The sequence below is a fragment of the Myodes glareolus genome, chromosome 22 (genome assembly GCF_982192425.1).
Source record: "Myodes glareolus chromosome 22, mMyoGla1.1, whole genome shotgun sequence".
In the NCBI taxonomy this organism is placed as follows: Eukaryota; Metazoa; Chordata; class Mammalia; order Rodentia; family Cricetidae; genus Myodes; species Myodes glareolus.
The window spans coordinates 8,719,102-8,733,001 of NC_142047.1; the positions used below are offsets into that span (position 1 = coordinate 8,719,102).

The following is a 13,900-nucleotide window of genomic DNA, read 5'->3' on the forward strand; positions in this document are numbered from 1 at the left end:
TCTTCTGAGTAAATGAGGAGCATGGGGACCATAGGAGAGGGTAGAAGGGGAGCAGAGAAAAATGTATAGCTCAATAAAATCAATTAAAAAAGACTATACAATAAATGAATAAATAAGGAAAATGGACCCTGGCCCAATTTCACTGATATCTTTGGGGAAGGACAAAACATAGCGCAGAAAGAAGAAAGACAGTGTAAAGAGAGACATGGAGAGGGAACCATCATCGGCAAGCTGGGGAGAAAAAGCCGAAGCAGTTCCCTTCCTAATAGCCACCAGCAGGAGCCAAGCTTCCAGAGCCCTGAGACAGCAGGTGTCTGTTGACTTAGCAGGCTGGATACTGAGAGGAACTGCTGGGAAAGGAGGATGTAGCTCAGGTAGCAGAGGTGCTTACCTAGCATACATGAAGCTTAGGGTCTCATCCCTATCAGCCCAGTGTGGTGCTGCATGCTCAGAATCCTGTTCAGGAAGTGGGGGCAGAAGGAGCAGAAATTCAAGGCCGTCCTCTGCGACCTAGTAAGCGACAGGCCAACCTGGACTACACGCGATCCAGAAAAAAAAAAGAAAAACATTAATATTTTCCCCAGTTTCGACACATTTGATACAAAATTATATGAATTAAGGGGCATACCAGTGATGTTTTTATACACAGAAAGAATGTAGAAGGGTGGTCACAAAATAATAACCGCATCTATCAGCTCTGTTGGCTACTATTTAAGATCAATCATCTCAGGTGATTCGAGGTATAAAGTATTACTACAGTCAGCATGGCTGTACTTTGGGTCATTCATCCTGATACTTTATGTCCTTTAATATCATCTAAAATACACTGAGACTTAAATCATAATCTTTACACAGTATTTGATCATGTATTCAGCAACTGTTGGTCATACCTGTTATAAGATATTGCTAACACTTGCACACCCTTAGAAGACACCATCTAATGAAATACAGTGTCTAAAACCTTTCATTTCCTTAAATGATAGAGAAAAAAAATGCTTTTAGCAAACGTCAGTAGAATTAGTCTTGGCTGGGGTACCTGTGAACTAGGAGAAGCTGTGTGGGGATTCCTCACTGGATAAACTGAGTCCCCTCATCCAGTTTGTTATTTTCCCAGAAGTTGGGTGTGATCTTTCTGAAAATGACTTGTCGTTCTGCCAAACACATGCAGGACGTTAGGGCACATGGTCCTCTCCCCTTGTCCTATTGAATGTCATTCATTCTAGGTATTTCAGAGCATACATAGCCAATTACAAATGGAGTAGCACATGACGGAAAGTCCTGCTCGAGTGCCAAGGCTGTGCAAGGATTCTTTCCCTGTGGGACACACTTTCGGTGATAGTGGAATTAATTTACAAGGTAAAAGTTTTCTGTTTAATGCCTATAAATCTCAATTTCCTATCTGTAATTACAATAATAACTTACCTTTATTGAGTGCTGACTGTGTGCCAGGCAGTATTCTAAGAAGCTTCTACGAGCAGTAATCCATTCTATTCTTGTGGCTGCTGGATGAAGTGGGATTCATTATTACATATAAGTTAGAGACAAGAATCATATGATGCAGGGCTTATAAAAATATGAGCAGAGCCTATGCTTTATAATTTTATTTTGTTTCTCTCCTGCATAATGATAGATTTGAAATACAGCTCAGGTTCAAAGGTTAAATTTAAGGTAATGAAATACAGAGACACAACACAGATAAAAAATTGTTCTGAGGAAACAAAGGTTTAATGATACAAAGATTGGGCTAGAAAACAAGTTGCACGGTGTGAACACAACTGACAGCAGTCTCTAATGAGCTGGTGCATTCTGGGAAAGGAAGGAAGTTACACCTTCCAGCTAGTGGCCTCTTCTGATGAGTGCCTGGGTTTCAGGTCATTACCACTGCACAGTTGCCTTCTTCTCTCCATTCCTAGGCATCTGTGGTGACCACTCTTACTGCTGGTATAGAGCTTTAAGACTCTAACGTGGCAGACCCATGTTATTGGAAGGGAGGAAGGAAAATAGAAAGTTGTGGTAACATCAACTGTAGAGGCTAGTGATGACCACAGGCGAGTCTGGTCTATGTGTCTAATGCCAGGCTCCAGTGTCCTAAGGAGTGAGCAAGTCTGAGGTAAAGGAAATGAGGTGACAATAAACAGGGGACCCTTCCAGATATAAAATGGTAGGAAAGGCATATGCTGAGCAGAGAGGGTCAGAGAGCAAAATCATTAATTTAATAATAGTTTAACGATCTGTTATCTTAGCTCTGCACCTCCTCTTTTGCATCGTGGAAGTAGTGTGTGCGAAAGAGAGTTGGCTGCCTCAGAGCGAGTAATGCTTATACAGAACACGACTTACTCACATATGAGCGCTCAGCTGTGAAATTTAATACATGCAGGCTAAAGAATGAAGTTCTATTATTCCAGACAAAGTGGCATGTGCCTTCAGGAGGCTGAGGCTGGAGGAGGCCAAGCTGTGCAGCGAGAGCCTGTCTCAAAACAAGAACCATTTTAAAAGTTTGAATATGAGCCCTCATCCTTCACACAAGGCAGCTTTTTGGAACATACTGTTTATCCTTGCATAATGAAATTGTAACTACGTCTGAACATAAAAAAATGCATAGTTAAAAGAATTTTTCCGAATGTGTTGGGTAGCATTGCATAATTTAAAATCTACTGACTCTTATAATTTTGCTATATGAACAAGTCTGGGTGCTAATGAGGTGGACTAGCATTCAGCTCCAGTGAGTCACAATCCACAGGTTGGTTCAGCTTAGCCCTTGGCGAGATTAACACTTTCTGGATTCTTGTTTCAAAAAGTGGTGGTAGTGACGGCTGTAGAAGCTGCTGCTGTTGTTACTACTGCTGAAGGAAAATCTCTGCAGACTGTAGAAGATCAACAGTTCGATTTATGGATGGCAATTCCCGGGGTTAAAATTGTCTACCCTTGAGCGGCTGCAGGTATTAAAATAACTAGGGTAGACGCTGGTGCTGGCGGGACCCAAGCCTCCCCGCCCTCACGCAGAGCATCACTGCCTCCAAGCCTGCACCTGGGGCTAAGGGAGCCCTTGGACAGTGCATTATCTCGGTATCTGAACTCCAGAATTCCGTCAGGGACCATGCCTGGGGATTCTCTGCACTCTCCTGGGATGTCTCCGCAGCTGGTAGTGGCTCTTGCCTGCCTGCTTCTGACTTATTGCACACTGAGGGGGACAAGTCTTGAGTGGGAACGCATCCGACTGGGAGCTCTACCTCCCTCTGGGGGGCGGGGAGGGGGGCACTTCACGGTGGTAACCACCGGAACCCTTGCATCCTGATCGCCAACCCTGGGTTGAAGGTGCCTCAGGGCCCCTAGGTTTGGCTCGACCCACTGCGTGACTTGGATATTAAAGTGTGGCCAGGGGACCAATGCGAGGTGGCAGAGTGAACATTCAGTGGCTCCAAGGCGCGCTCTCCCCACCAGGTCACAGTACACTCACTTCCGTTCCCCCAGCCCAGCGCCGAAAGCTGGTACTGCCTTTCACGCTGAATGTGAACGTGATCTTCTCCAAGCTCCAGCTGGTGATACGCAACAACAAGCCTTTGAAGTTGTTTAAGGAGCGAGGCTGCAGTCATGCCATTGACAGAGAATGCAAGACTTTGCCTCCAGGAGTAGGTGCAGGCTCGCCTTGCTCCCTCACCCTGGCGGACCACCCCACAAGTATGGGAACTTGGTGGACGTTGCTGGGGCCTCTCTCTCCAGGGGTCATCTTGTCTGGGGTGCCACTACCAGCACACCGCCACGCTATTCTCACCCAGCAGGGACTATGTGCCCATGGTAGTAGAACTACTAGGACCAGAGTCCCAAGGAACTGGGTCAGTAGAGGTGCTGGCCCAGGAGTACTTCCAGCTTCAAGTAAGAATGCAGAAGGTAGCCAGGAGCGCAGCGCCCAGGCCCAGTTTTACGGCTCTAATGACGGTGGAAGTTGATCAGTCCCGACTAACAGTCCTGACGCCTGATGAGCTGGCTGCAGAAGACCGCGAATCAGATCCTGAGGACGATCTAGTCTTCACCATTCTCAATGGCCCTGAGGCCCAACCTGTTCACCACAGTAGGCAGGGCTATGCGATGAACACAGAGGACTCCCTGGGCCTTCCAGTCTCCTTCACCCAGAAGGAGCTGCAGGAACTGAAAATTGTCCATCGACCCCCTCCAGGGAGCTCAGAAGGGGACCGCATCTTCCAGCTGGAACTCCAGATGGTGGGTGAAGATGGTAACGCCTCTGATTCTTTTGCCTTCATGGTGGTGATGAAGTCTCTGAACGCTCTAGCGTCTATGACTAGCGACAATGGAGGACTTCTGGTTTTTCAAGGCCAAGCAAGGGCCCTGTCCAACAGCCGAAGTCTTCAGGTCACTGATCAAAATAATTCAGAAGAAATAAGAATAACCGCAGTCAGAGGTTTGCAGCATGGACAGCTGGTGGTGCTTGGGGCACCTGTGGGGTGTAAGTACTTCACACCAGCAGACCTAAGTGCAGGGCGAGTGGTGTACCAGCATGGCGGCAGTGACTCTTACAGCGACAAGGTCGTCTTCAGGCTGGAGGATGGACACCATCAGGGGGATTTCCTCTTCCCCATCATCGTTGTGTCTGTCAACGATGAGCCACCAACATCATCACCAATAGAGGAACTCTCGGTGACTGAGGGCAAATAGTCCAGATATCCCCCTTTGCCCTGAGTGCCACAGATGTTGACTTTGAGGACTCAACTATGCTCTTTGAGTTGGAAGACCAGCATCTGGAAGGAAAACAGAAAGAGAGGAGTGGGGATCCAACCCCTGGTTCCTACACCTTAAGCCAGAGCTCAGGCTGAAGCCCCTCTGAACCTTCTGCAGAGGGACTGGCTCTGTGTGGAGGAGGAGGAACTTTATGAGAAGGTAGTGACGGAGTGGCTGCAGAAAGACATAATGGAAGGGAGACCTTTCTTCTCCCATCCTGGACCATGCAGCCCTTGACCTATAGTAGCCCATCTGGCTTTCCATGTGCAAGACGACCCTGATGCACCAAGCCTCTCCGACCAGCACTTCTTCACCATCACCATTCAGTCTGCCGAGGAACTAAGTCCTCAGCTGTGGCCAGGAACTACCCAAAAATGGCGGTGCAAGGATACCAGCTCACTTGCTCAGTACGTTGACCAGAATTCAGACGAGCAGAACCTGTGGTACCCCCTACTGACACCACCAACTGACACTGACAGCAGCCACCAAGTCCAGGCTGGAGAAATCGTGCTCACTGATTCACCAAATACACTTATTATTCATTTCACCCAGGCCCAAGTCAATCATCAAAAAATTGCTTATCAACCCCCACAGAAGAATCTGGGCATTATCCCTCGGGTTGTGCAATTCACCTACCAGGTGGGAGATACTGCGGGCAATGCTGCGCCAGGTACATTCTCTGTCTATTCCTGGTATCCTGGAACTTGGATAGACCAAGCTGGCCTTGAACTCTCAGAGATCCCCTTGCCTCTGCCTCCGGAACTGGGATTAAAAGCATACACCACCACTGCCAGCTACATGGGCTATAGTCAACATTTTCCCTTCTGCTTTTGAAAAGAAGATGTCCTCTGATTCTGGCACTGTGGTCTGTAGGCAGCACCAGAAGCAAGGTAATTCTATAATGATTCTGAGAGACAGTGTTTTGTTGGTTGGTTTGGTTTAGGTTTTTGTTGTTTTGTCTTGTTTTGGGTGTGTGTGTGTGTGTGTGTGTGTGTGTGTGTGTGTCTTTCTTTTCCTCAGGCGGCACCTGTATAAATCAGGATTTGTAATCCCTGTAAGTTCAACAGGAAACAGCACAACACTGCCTTAAGATAAAAACACTGGGGCTGAAGAACTTGCTCAAAGTCAGAGTCACAGTGAGCCAGTGAGACAGAACCAAAGTCAGAGTCACAGTGAGACAGAATCAAAACCCTGTTCTAAAGCTAAGACTCTAAAGTGCCAGGCATCCACAAAACTGAGACCATGCACAGAGGACAGAGAACAAGCTCCGAGGTGCCCTTCCTGGGCCACGAAAGGCGCACCTTACCAGTTAAAGCCACACGAACAATCAAGTGCAGACACCAAAACAGATGGACTATGCTGGTTCACATCTATGTGTAGCCATAAGCTAACTACATATTTATGTGCCCTTTTTATTTTCAATAGATCGTCCTGTTGCCTGCTGAGTACCAAGCATAGGCCTAAAGTCTATGTCTGTTGGTGACTCTAACAGCTGCTAAAGAGTTCCCTTTAAACACTGTTTATTTGATAGTTTTTTAAAAATGTAGTCTGTATCTCCACAGGAGCCAACTTTATCATTTTCCCTTTAAAATATTCCCACTGTGGGCCAGAGGAATGGCTCAGTAGTTAAAACATGTGTTGATCTTGCAGAGGATGTGACTTCAATTCCCAACACTCACATCAGGCAGCTCGCAGCTAACTGGAACTCCAGCTTCTGGGAACCCATACCTCGTTAGACACACATACATCACTAGACACGTACACTGACACATATACATCCACATAAATAAAAAATAAAAAGACCTTCAATTTCCCACTTTAAAAAAAGTTCCAGGAACTGGAGAGATGACTCGGTGGTTAAGAGCCCTGATTGGTCTTCCAAAGGATCTCGGTTCACTTTCCAGCATCCACATGGCAGCTCACAGCTGTCCATAACTACAGTTCCCGGGACCCAACACCCTCACACAGGCATACATACATACAGGTGAAACACCAATGCTCATAAAATACAAAATAAAAGTAAATAATTTTTTTAGAATTCCAAACAGAAAGTTGACTAAAAGTCACAGCCTGAATTGTTAATATTTTCCTTTTCCAGCACACTAGTGGAAGGTGTTGGTTCTGTCATTTCAGCAGTTTGGGTGCAGAAGTGTCTGGTGACACACTTCCCACCATCCCACGGGAGAAGGATTATGGAAGCTTGGGATAAGTCTCCTGGTTCACATCTTCTCGAAGGAAAAAAAAATTGACTGAGAGACACAGACAGCTTAAGCAGTTTACTTAAAGTGAGAACTCTGTGGAAAAATTGGGGTAACTAATCCTAAATGCAGTGGCTTTAACAACCCCCCTGCAACCCACCCGCTCAGGTGGGTAGAAGTGGAAAACGTTCTTGCTGTCCATAGTCAAGGTTCTGTGAAGGCTGAATTTCCTGGTGAAGATCCATAGGGGAACACATACTTCCTCACTTGGCCCTGCCTCCAGAAGTTGCCCACTCTTCCCTCTGCACAGCCTGAGGTAGCCTCCTGCCACCTTCGTACTGACTGGGCACTGACATGTTTGATCCAGAACAACACCCCATCCCAGCAGCCTTCACTTAAGAAAACGGCTGTGTGATACACACTACATTCACGGACTCCAGTCGAGATGTAGGCGGCAGGAGGAACACACTACACCAGCCACAGGTATGAAGGGAATCGACCCATGTAAGACACTTAGAAGCATGCCTCACTCAGTAAATCCTGTCTTTACAATTATTTGTGCAGAGATCAAAGTTTGTATTTTTCTTTCTCTAACTGAAAAAAAAAGATTAGCAATTTAGTCCTCAAAATCTGTAACTAGATGACTTTACTATATACGATCAGCCTTTAAACCCAGCAGACTGTTTATTTTATTTTTTTATTCATTAGATTTAAAAAAAAACAATCCAAATTCCCATTTCCTCCACACACCCTCCCACCCTACTTCCCTCTAAAACTAAGAGAGGGTAAGGCACTTTGCTTTGTGGAAGGTCCAAGGCCCTCCTACTACATCTAGGCTGAGCAAGGTATCCATCCAAAGAGAATAGGATCCCAAAAGGCCAGTACAAGCAGTAGGGGTAAATCCTGGTGCCACTGCCAGAGGCCCCTCAGTCTTCCCCAGCCATACAATTGTCAGTCACATCCAGAGTTTGGTCCTATGCTTGTTCCTTCCCAGTCCAGCTGGAGTTGGTGAGCTCCCATTAGCTTAAGTAAACTGTTTCAGCGGAAGAATCCTTCATGGTCTTTGCTCATATTCTCATTCCTTCTACTCTTCAACTGTGCGGGGGGCCATCCTGACCAGCAGGAATGAACGCCACCAAAAACGAGAATTCCTTCTCTGGTCACATCTTTATTTGGAGCATTCCCTTGAGGAAAATTGGGGGAAGGGAAGATAGAGCAGGGACGAGAGAAAGCTTAGAGAGAGAGCGTTGGGCCCCGAGGCAGCTGCTTTTAAACGGTGGAGCGGCTTGAACGCTGTCCTGATTGGTTAATGCCATTCTGCTGGTCTGAGCATGTGCAGGCAAGGGTGCAGGCAAGGGTGCTCAGCCCCACGTGGCTACCTCCAAACTGCAGGACCACCTGTGCCTCCAGGTGGCTCCCTACATCTCCCTCTTCTCTTGTTAATAAGAGCAATAAGGCAAAACTATTCTTCAATCTGGTCCCCACCTCATGATGTGTGGACCGATTAAAGAAAAGAAAAACAAGACACACCCTTCCCGTGCAATGGGACACTACCCTGGGAGTGCTAGGGCTGTGTCTGCACACCCTCCGCCTATGCATACCTTCCTCAATGCCGTGGGATTATCTGGTCCCTAGAGGGTATTAAGGCTATGCATGGCTAATTGCCTATGAGCTCTTTTGAAGCTGAGAGCCAAACTTGGAGTGAGGATACACATACCAAGACTGCCAAGGCCTGTGTCACAAAGACCTTGTCCCACCTCACTTGGGCTAGCAGGTAGCACACCAATCAAAGACATACAGCACTTCCACCTAGACACAGCATGCCAAGGATATCTCTGCTCCCACCCATTCCTAAGGAAGGAAAAGGCAAAATAGAGTAAGAGATAAGAGGTTGAACAGGGTGTTGCTCAAGTCGATGGTGTGAAACAGCTGCTCTTGACACTGCCCAGAGGGTCATCACTGCTGCCTCCGCACGAATCTTCCACAGCAGGACACTCAGCATCCACTGGGTCATCTTCTTCTTTACTCTCTGGTCGGTCTCGCTGGCATCCAGATGTATGTCAGCATTCCTAGAAAAACATAAACAAAACTCTCCTCCCAAATTAACATTTAAGAGTATTAAAAACTCTCAGTGTAAAAATTCAGCACAATCAGTACTGGAAGTAGGCTGGTTTTGAACTTAGAGACTTGCATGTCTCCGTTTCAAAGAGCAAATCTTGTTTGCCTGTACCAGCAAAATTTTGAATTAAAAATTAAATGTAAAGAATGCAAGAGAAATCCTTTCTCTGGGGGAAGCTGTCACTGGTAGTGTAGTCCCCCTCTTATGTCTAAAAACCAAAGCAGTTGTCACTGGGAATTGAACTCAGGACCTTTGGAAGGGCAGGCAGTGCTCTTAACCTCTGAGCCATCTCTCCAGCTCCCCTATTCAGGTGAAAAAAAACCTCTAGGTATAGGTCCGCCTTTCTTTGTTACCTAGGATACGGTAACCAGGTAGACACGCCTTTATTATGATAATCACGACCAGTTCTTTGAGGGAGAATGGACGTCGGCAATCATCGATCTGACTACTTCCTGCTGACAAAGGGACGTTGTTTGGGGGATAAATGTTTTTATCTGACTGAATTTTTGGCGACAAATGTTTTTATCTGACTGAATTTTTTTTTTTTGGCGACCTTGGCTGAGGGCGGCGGCAGCAGCCACAGCTCCGCCTCTGAAGGCGCAGCCCACCGTGGCGCGCTCCGCATGGCCCAAAGGCATGGCTCTGCCCCGGGCTGTGCGCGGCTCGCCGTTTATCCCGTAACTGCGAACTGTACCTCAGCCTCACCTCAGGCATTGAATTCGCACCGCCAAGCTCCGGCGAGGGGGGCATCCGCCCACCCGTGGGGGGGCTTCTCCTGCCCGGTCTGCCCGCGCGCGGAGCCCCGTTCTCTGGGAACTCATCTCCGCCCGCCCATGTTGCTATGGAAACACAGTTCAGAGTTTGGCCCCTCTCCGTCTTTAGGTCTTTAGCGGCGCTGCCACGCAGCTTCCGCCTCTGCCTCCCGAGTGCTGGGATTAAAGGCGTGCGCCACCACCGCCCGGCTACTTCCTCAAACAAAGTTCAAGTTTTCTCTACGTGAGAGCCAGAGACTGAGCTCTCTTATCAAAATTAGGCGAAAATCACCTCCAAAAGCTCTGTGGCTCTTTAAGAATAGGGAAGGCAGTCTTAGAACACGATCAACTCGCCTCCCTACGAGACTGTTGCCTCCGAGTCTCTAACAGCGAGTACGCAGGTGGACGGAGAGGGAGCGGAAGCCGCGGTCTCCCGTACCCCATCGTCCTCATAGTCCCGCCTTAGTTACCTCACTTTTTTTTGCTGCTGTTCACACTCCTCCTGCACTGAACTTAAGGGATTTTTCTTCCCCGTTGCTTTCTGTACCTTCTTTCAGATACCTTAACTTTGATTTTTTTTGTATTTTCTTTTCTTTTTAGGCCTATCCTTTGAAATTCTTTTTCCTCCCCTTTCTGGAGGAATTCAACTGACGTCACTCACCGCTCCACGTTCTCAGAGTTCTGAAATTCACGGCTCTCTGTCCTGGTGTCTGATTTCAGCTTTTTCTCCCGGGCTTTCAGCACGTTGCTGGGCGCTTCCTTCTCAGGGTCCCCCGGCGTAGTTGTCAGGGTCCCTCAGCGTCCCGGGGTTTCGAGCACCAGTTGCGGGGGGCCATCCTGACCAGCAGGAATGAACGCCACCAAAAACGAGAATTCCTTCTCTGGTCACATCTTTATTTGGAGCATTCCCTTGAGGAAAATTGGGGGAAGGGAAGATAGAGCAGGGACGAGAGAAAGCTTAGAGAGAGAGCGTTGGGCCCCGAGGCAGCTGCTTTTAAACGGTGGAGCGGCTTGAACGCTGTCCTGATTGGTTAATGCCATTCTGCTGGTCTGAGCATGTGCAAGCAAGGGTGCAGGCAAGGGTGCTCAGCCCCACGTGGCTACCTCCAAACTGCAGGACCACCTGTGCCTCCAGGTGGCTCCCTACACAACTGGACCTTGGGAGCTTAGTCTGGTGCTCCGATGTAGGTCTCTGCTTCTGTTTCTATCTGTTGTTGGGCAAAGGTTCTATGGTGATTTTTAAGAGATAATCATCAGTCTGACTACAGGGCAAGGCCACTTCAGGCCCCCTCTCCTTTATTAATTAGGGTCTTAGCTAAACCCAACAGACTGTTTAATTGGCCACTGTGTATAGTACTCAGATTCTCACTCTGTCACTGTATCCTGCTTCTCATAGTTGTTAGAGGAGGGCACAGGAGGAACAGGAAGTATGGGTGTGTCGGTCTGGGTGTTGGCACTGCCTGCTGAATGGCCACTTTGCCTGTCCAATTCTTGGTTTCATAATCAACTGTGCCTGGCTCTGTTACAGCTCAGTGAAGGAAGCAACAGACATCAAAATGTGGTTGGAGGCCCAGCATTTATCAGTTGCCCACTGTGTATAAGTGGGCCTCCCACGCAGTTATAAATAAATGCTACTTGTATAGTGTTTAAGCAGCAATTTAATGAAAAAAACTTGATAATAAGATTTGTGTGTCCCAACAGTTTCTAGTTTAAAGGACTTGACATCAGATCATTTCACTGTAAACTCTCAGTCTCCTCTTTTAATTAAAGATCTATTTATATGTGTGCCTACTGAATATACATGTACCACATACATGCAGGTACCCAAAGAGGCATGAAGAGAGTGCCAGCTCCCTGAAACTGGACACACAGATGGTTGCAAGCTGTCCAATGTGGGCTCTTGGAACCAAACCCAGATCCTTGAATAGTAAGTGCTCCCAAGATGGAGGAGAGGGAGCTTTTTGTTGTTTGATTTTGAAAACTGAACTAAGGCTGTCTTAGTCAGTGTCCTATTGGTGTGAAGAGACACCGTGACCACAGCCACTCTTATAAGAGAAAGCATTTAACTGGAGTGGCTTACAGTTCAGAGGTTTAGTCCATGATCATCATGGTGGGGAGGAACATGCCGGCATGCAGGTAGACATGGCTGGAGAAGTAGCTAAGTGTTCTGCATCCAGTTCTGATGGCAGCAGGAAAAAAGAAAGACTCTGGGTTTGGCGTGGGCTTTTGAAACCTCAAAGTCCAACCAACCCCAGTGACACACTTCCTCCAACAACGCCACACCTCCTAATCCTTTCAAACAGGACCACGCCCTGGTGACCAAAGCGTTCACATCTAAGAGTCTGTGGGAGCCATTCTCATCCAAACCACCACAGTGCCTTACACTAGCGAGGCAAGCACTCTGCCACTGAGCTGTATTCCCAGCCCTCAGTCTTTTTTGTAATACTGAGGTAAGCTTCATTACATTCAAGATTGCCAAGAAAGTCAGTGGAAGAGAGAATGCACTTCAGATTTCTCAAATTCTGAACTTGTCAATTAAACATACTGTTAGGCACATTTATTTATCCTCCTTCTCCCTAGGTCATTATTTTCACGGAGTTGTGTGTATGCGTGTGGGAGGACGTAGCAATAATAATCAAAGAGAAAGAGATTGTCAGCTTGGGTGGACGAACATGGAAGAGGTTCCAGAGAGGGAAGGAGGAAATTGATATAATTCTATTTCAACTAAAATTATATTTGAAAAAATTCAAAATCATAAGTATGTTAGGGGCAACACAGTGGTGAGATAAAATGTTTCTTCTGTTTCTATGGCTCCTTGTCAAGTCAAGGAAAGCATAGCTGTAATAAGACTACATGTGAAACATTCTATGGCCATTGATGTCATAATAAATCTACATTTATGAATGTGGAAAGAGGTTCACAATGTGCCATTAAATAAAAGTGGCCAAAAGCAGTATGCAATGACACAAAGAAGATTACATGAGCGTGTGTCTGTGTATGTGTGTCATGTATGTACTTTTCTGTGTATGTATGGTGTATATGTGTCTCTGTAGAGGGGAGTTAGGATTTGTGGCATATGTCTATGTGTGTGGTTCAGTGTGTGTGATGTGGGAGCAGTGAGAGGAAGGAATGGAGGTGTGTGTGTTTGTGGGAAGTGTTTCTGTGTGTATGTCCGGAGAATGGAGGGGTACCTATGTGTATGGGACAGGTGTGAGGAGAAGGATCTATGTGTACACTGTGTATCTGCATGAGAGTGTGGTATTGGGGTGTGGAGAAGAGGGGATAGGTGGGGGGTATGTGGTAGGCAGGGAAGTGTGGTGTGTGTGTGAATGTGTGTGTGTAGTTCTCTGTGTGTGTTGAAGCAGGGGGAAATGTCTGCAGTATATACATTGATAGTAAAAATTAGCTTATAATAGCAATAGCGGATCATAAATTATTTTATTGCTTTTTACTTTTTATATTTTCTTGCATAAATACTTTACAGAGGGGGCTGGTGAGATGGCTCAGTGGTTAAGAGCACTGACTGCTCCTCCAGAGGACCTGGGTTCAATTCCCAGCACCCACATGGCATCTTGCAGCTGTCTGTATCTCCAATTCAAGAGAATCTGACATCATTATACCAATGTGCATGAAATAAAGTTAGATTTAAATAAAAATTTAAAATAAATAAATAAATACTTTACAGAGGTCACTCCTGTTATTAGGAAAAGGCAGTTTAGAAAGAGAATGTGTGAGTGCACCACGGCCAGTTTGGCTCAATAACATTGGCTAACATAACTAAGCACGTTATTCTTCTTGTGCACGCTTCAGAAGGAGCCTTTAATAACACAGTGGGCTCAGATACCCAAGCAAAGGAGAATTGGGATAATGTGTTCTTCAACAGGACAGAATCAGATCACATTGGTCACCAGCGCTCTCTGTCCTTATAAAATAAGAGTCATAATCACACTGGTCTCCAGCTCTCTCTGTCTTTATAAAATACAAATCAGATCACACTGGTCACCAACTCTCTCTGTCTTTAGAAGATAAGAATCAGATCACACTGGTCTCCAGCTCTCTCTGTCTTTATAAAATAAGATACCACTCATTTTGTCACT

The 13,900-nt window shown here is 46.5% G+C and overlaps 1 protein-coding gene and 1 long non-coding RNA gene across 2 annotated transcripts in view; one reads left to right on the plus strand and one right to left on the minus strand.

The window, feature by feature from the left end:
- Nucleotides 1-3,097: 3,097 nt before the first annotated feature.
- Nucleotides 3,098-13,900, plus strand: part of Frem3 (FRAS1 related extracellular matrix 3) — a 49,456-nt gene continuing 38,653 nt past the window's right edge. The window contains 8 exon segments of the mRNA XM_087900623.1: nt 3,098-3,187; nt 3,189-3,235; nt 3,237-3,397; nt 3,400-3,600; nt 3,603-3,731; nt 3,734-4,666; nt 4,669-4,816; nt 4,818-5,426. Coding sequence (XP_087756749.1) covers nt 3,098-3,187; nt 3,189-3,235; nt 3,237-3,397; nt 3,400-3,600; nt 3,603-3,731; nt 3,734-4,666; nt 4,669-4,816; nt 4,818-5,426 — 2,318 coding nt within the window.
- On the minus strand, nt 8,081-10,942 carry LOC148118403 (uncharacterized). Its single transcript, XR_015735956.1, has 2 exons — nt 8,690-10,942; nt 8,081-8,417 (listed from the first exon to the last, which is right to left on the minus strand). It is a non-coding gene; the product is annotated as an uncharacterized LOC148118403 (long non-coding RNA).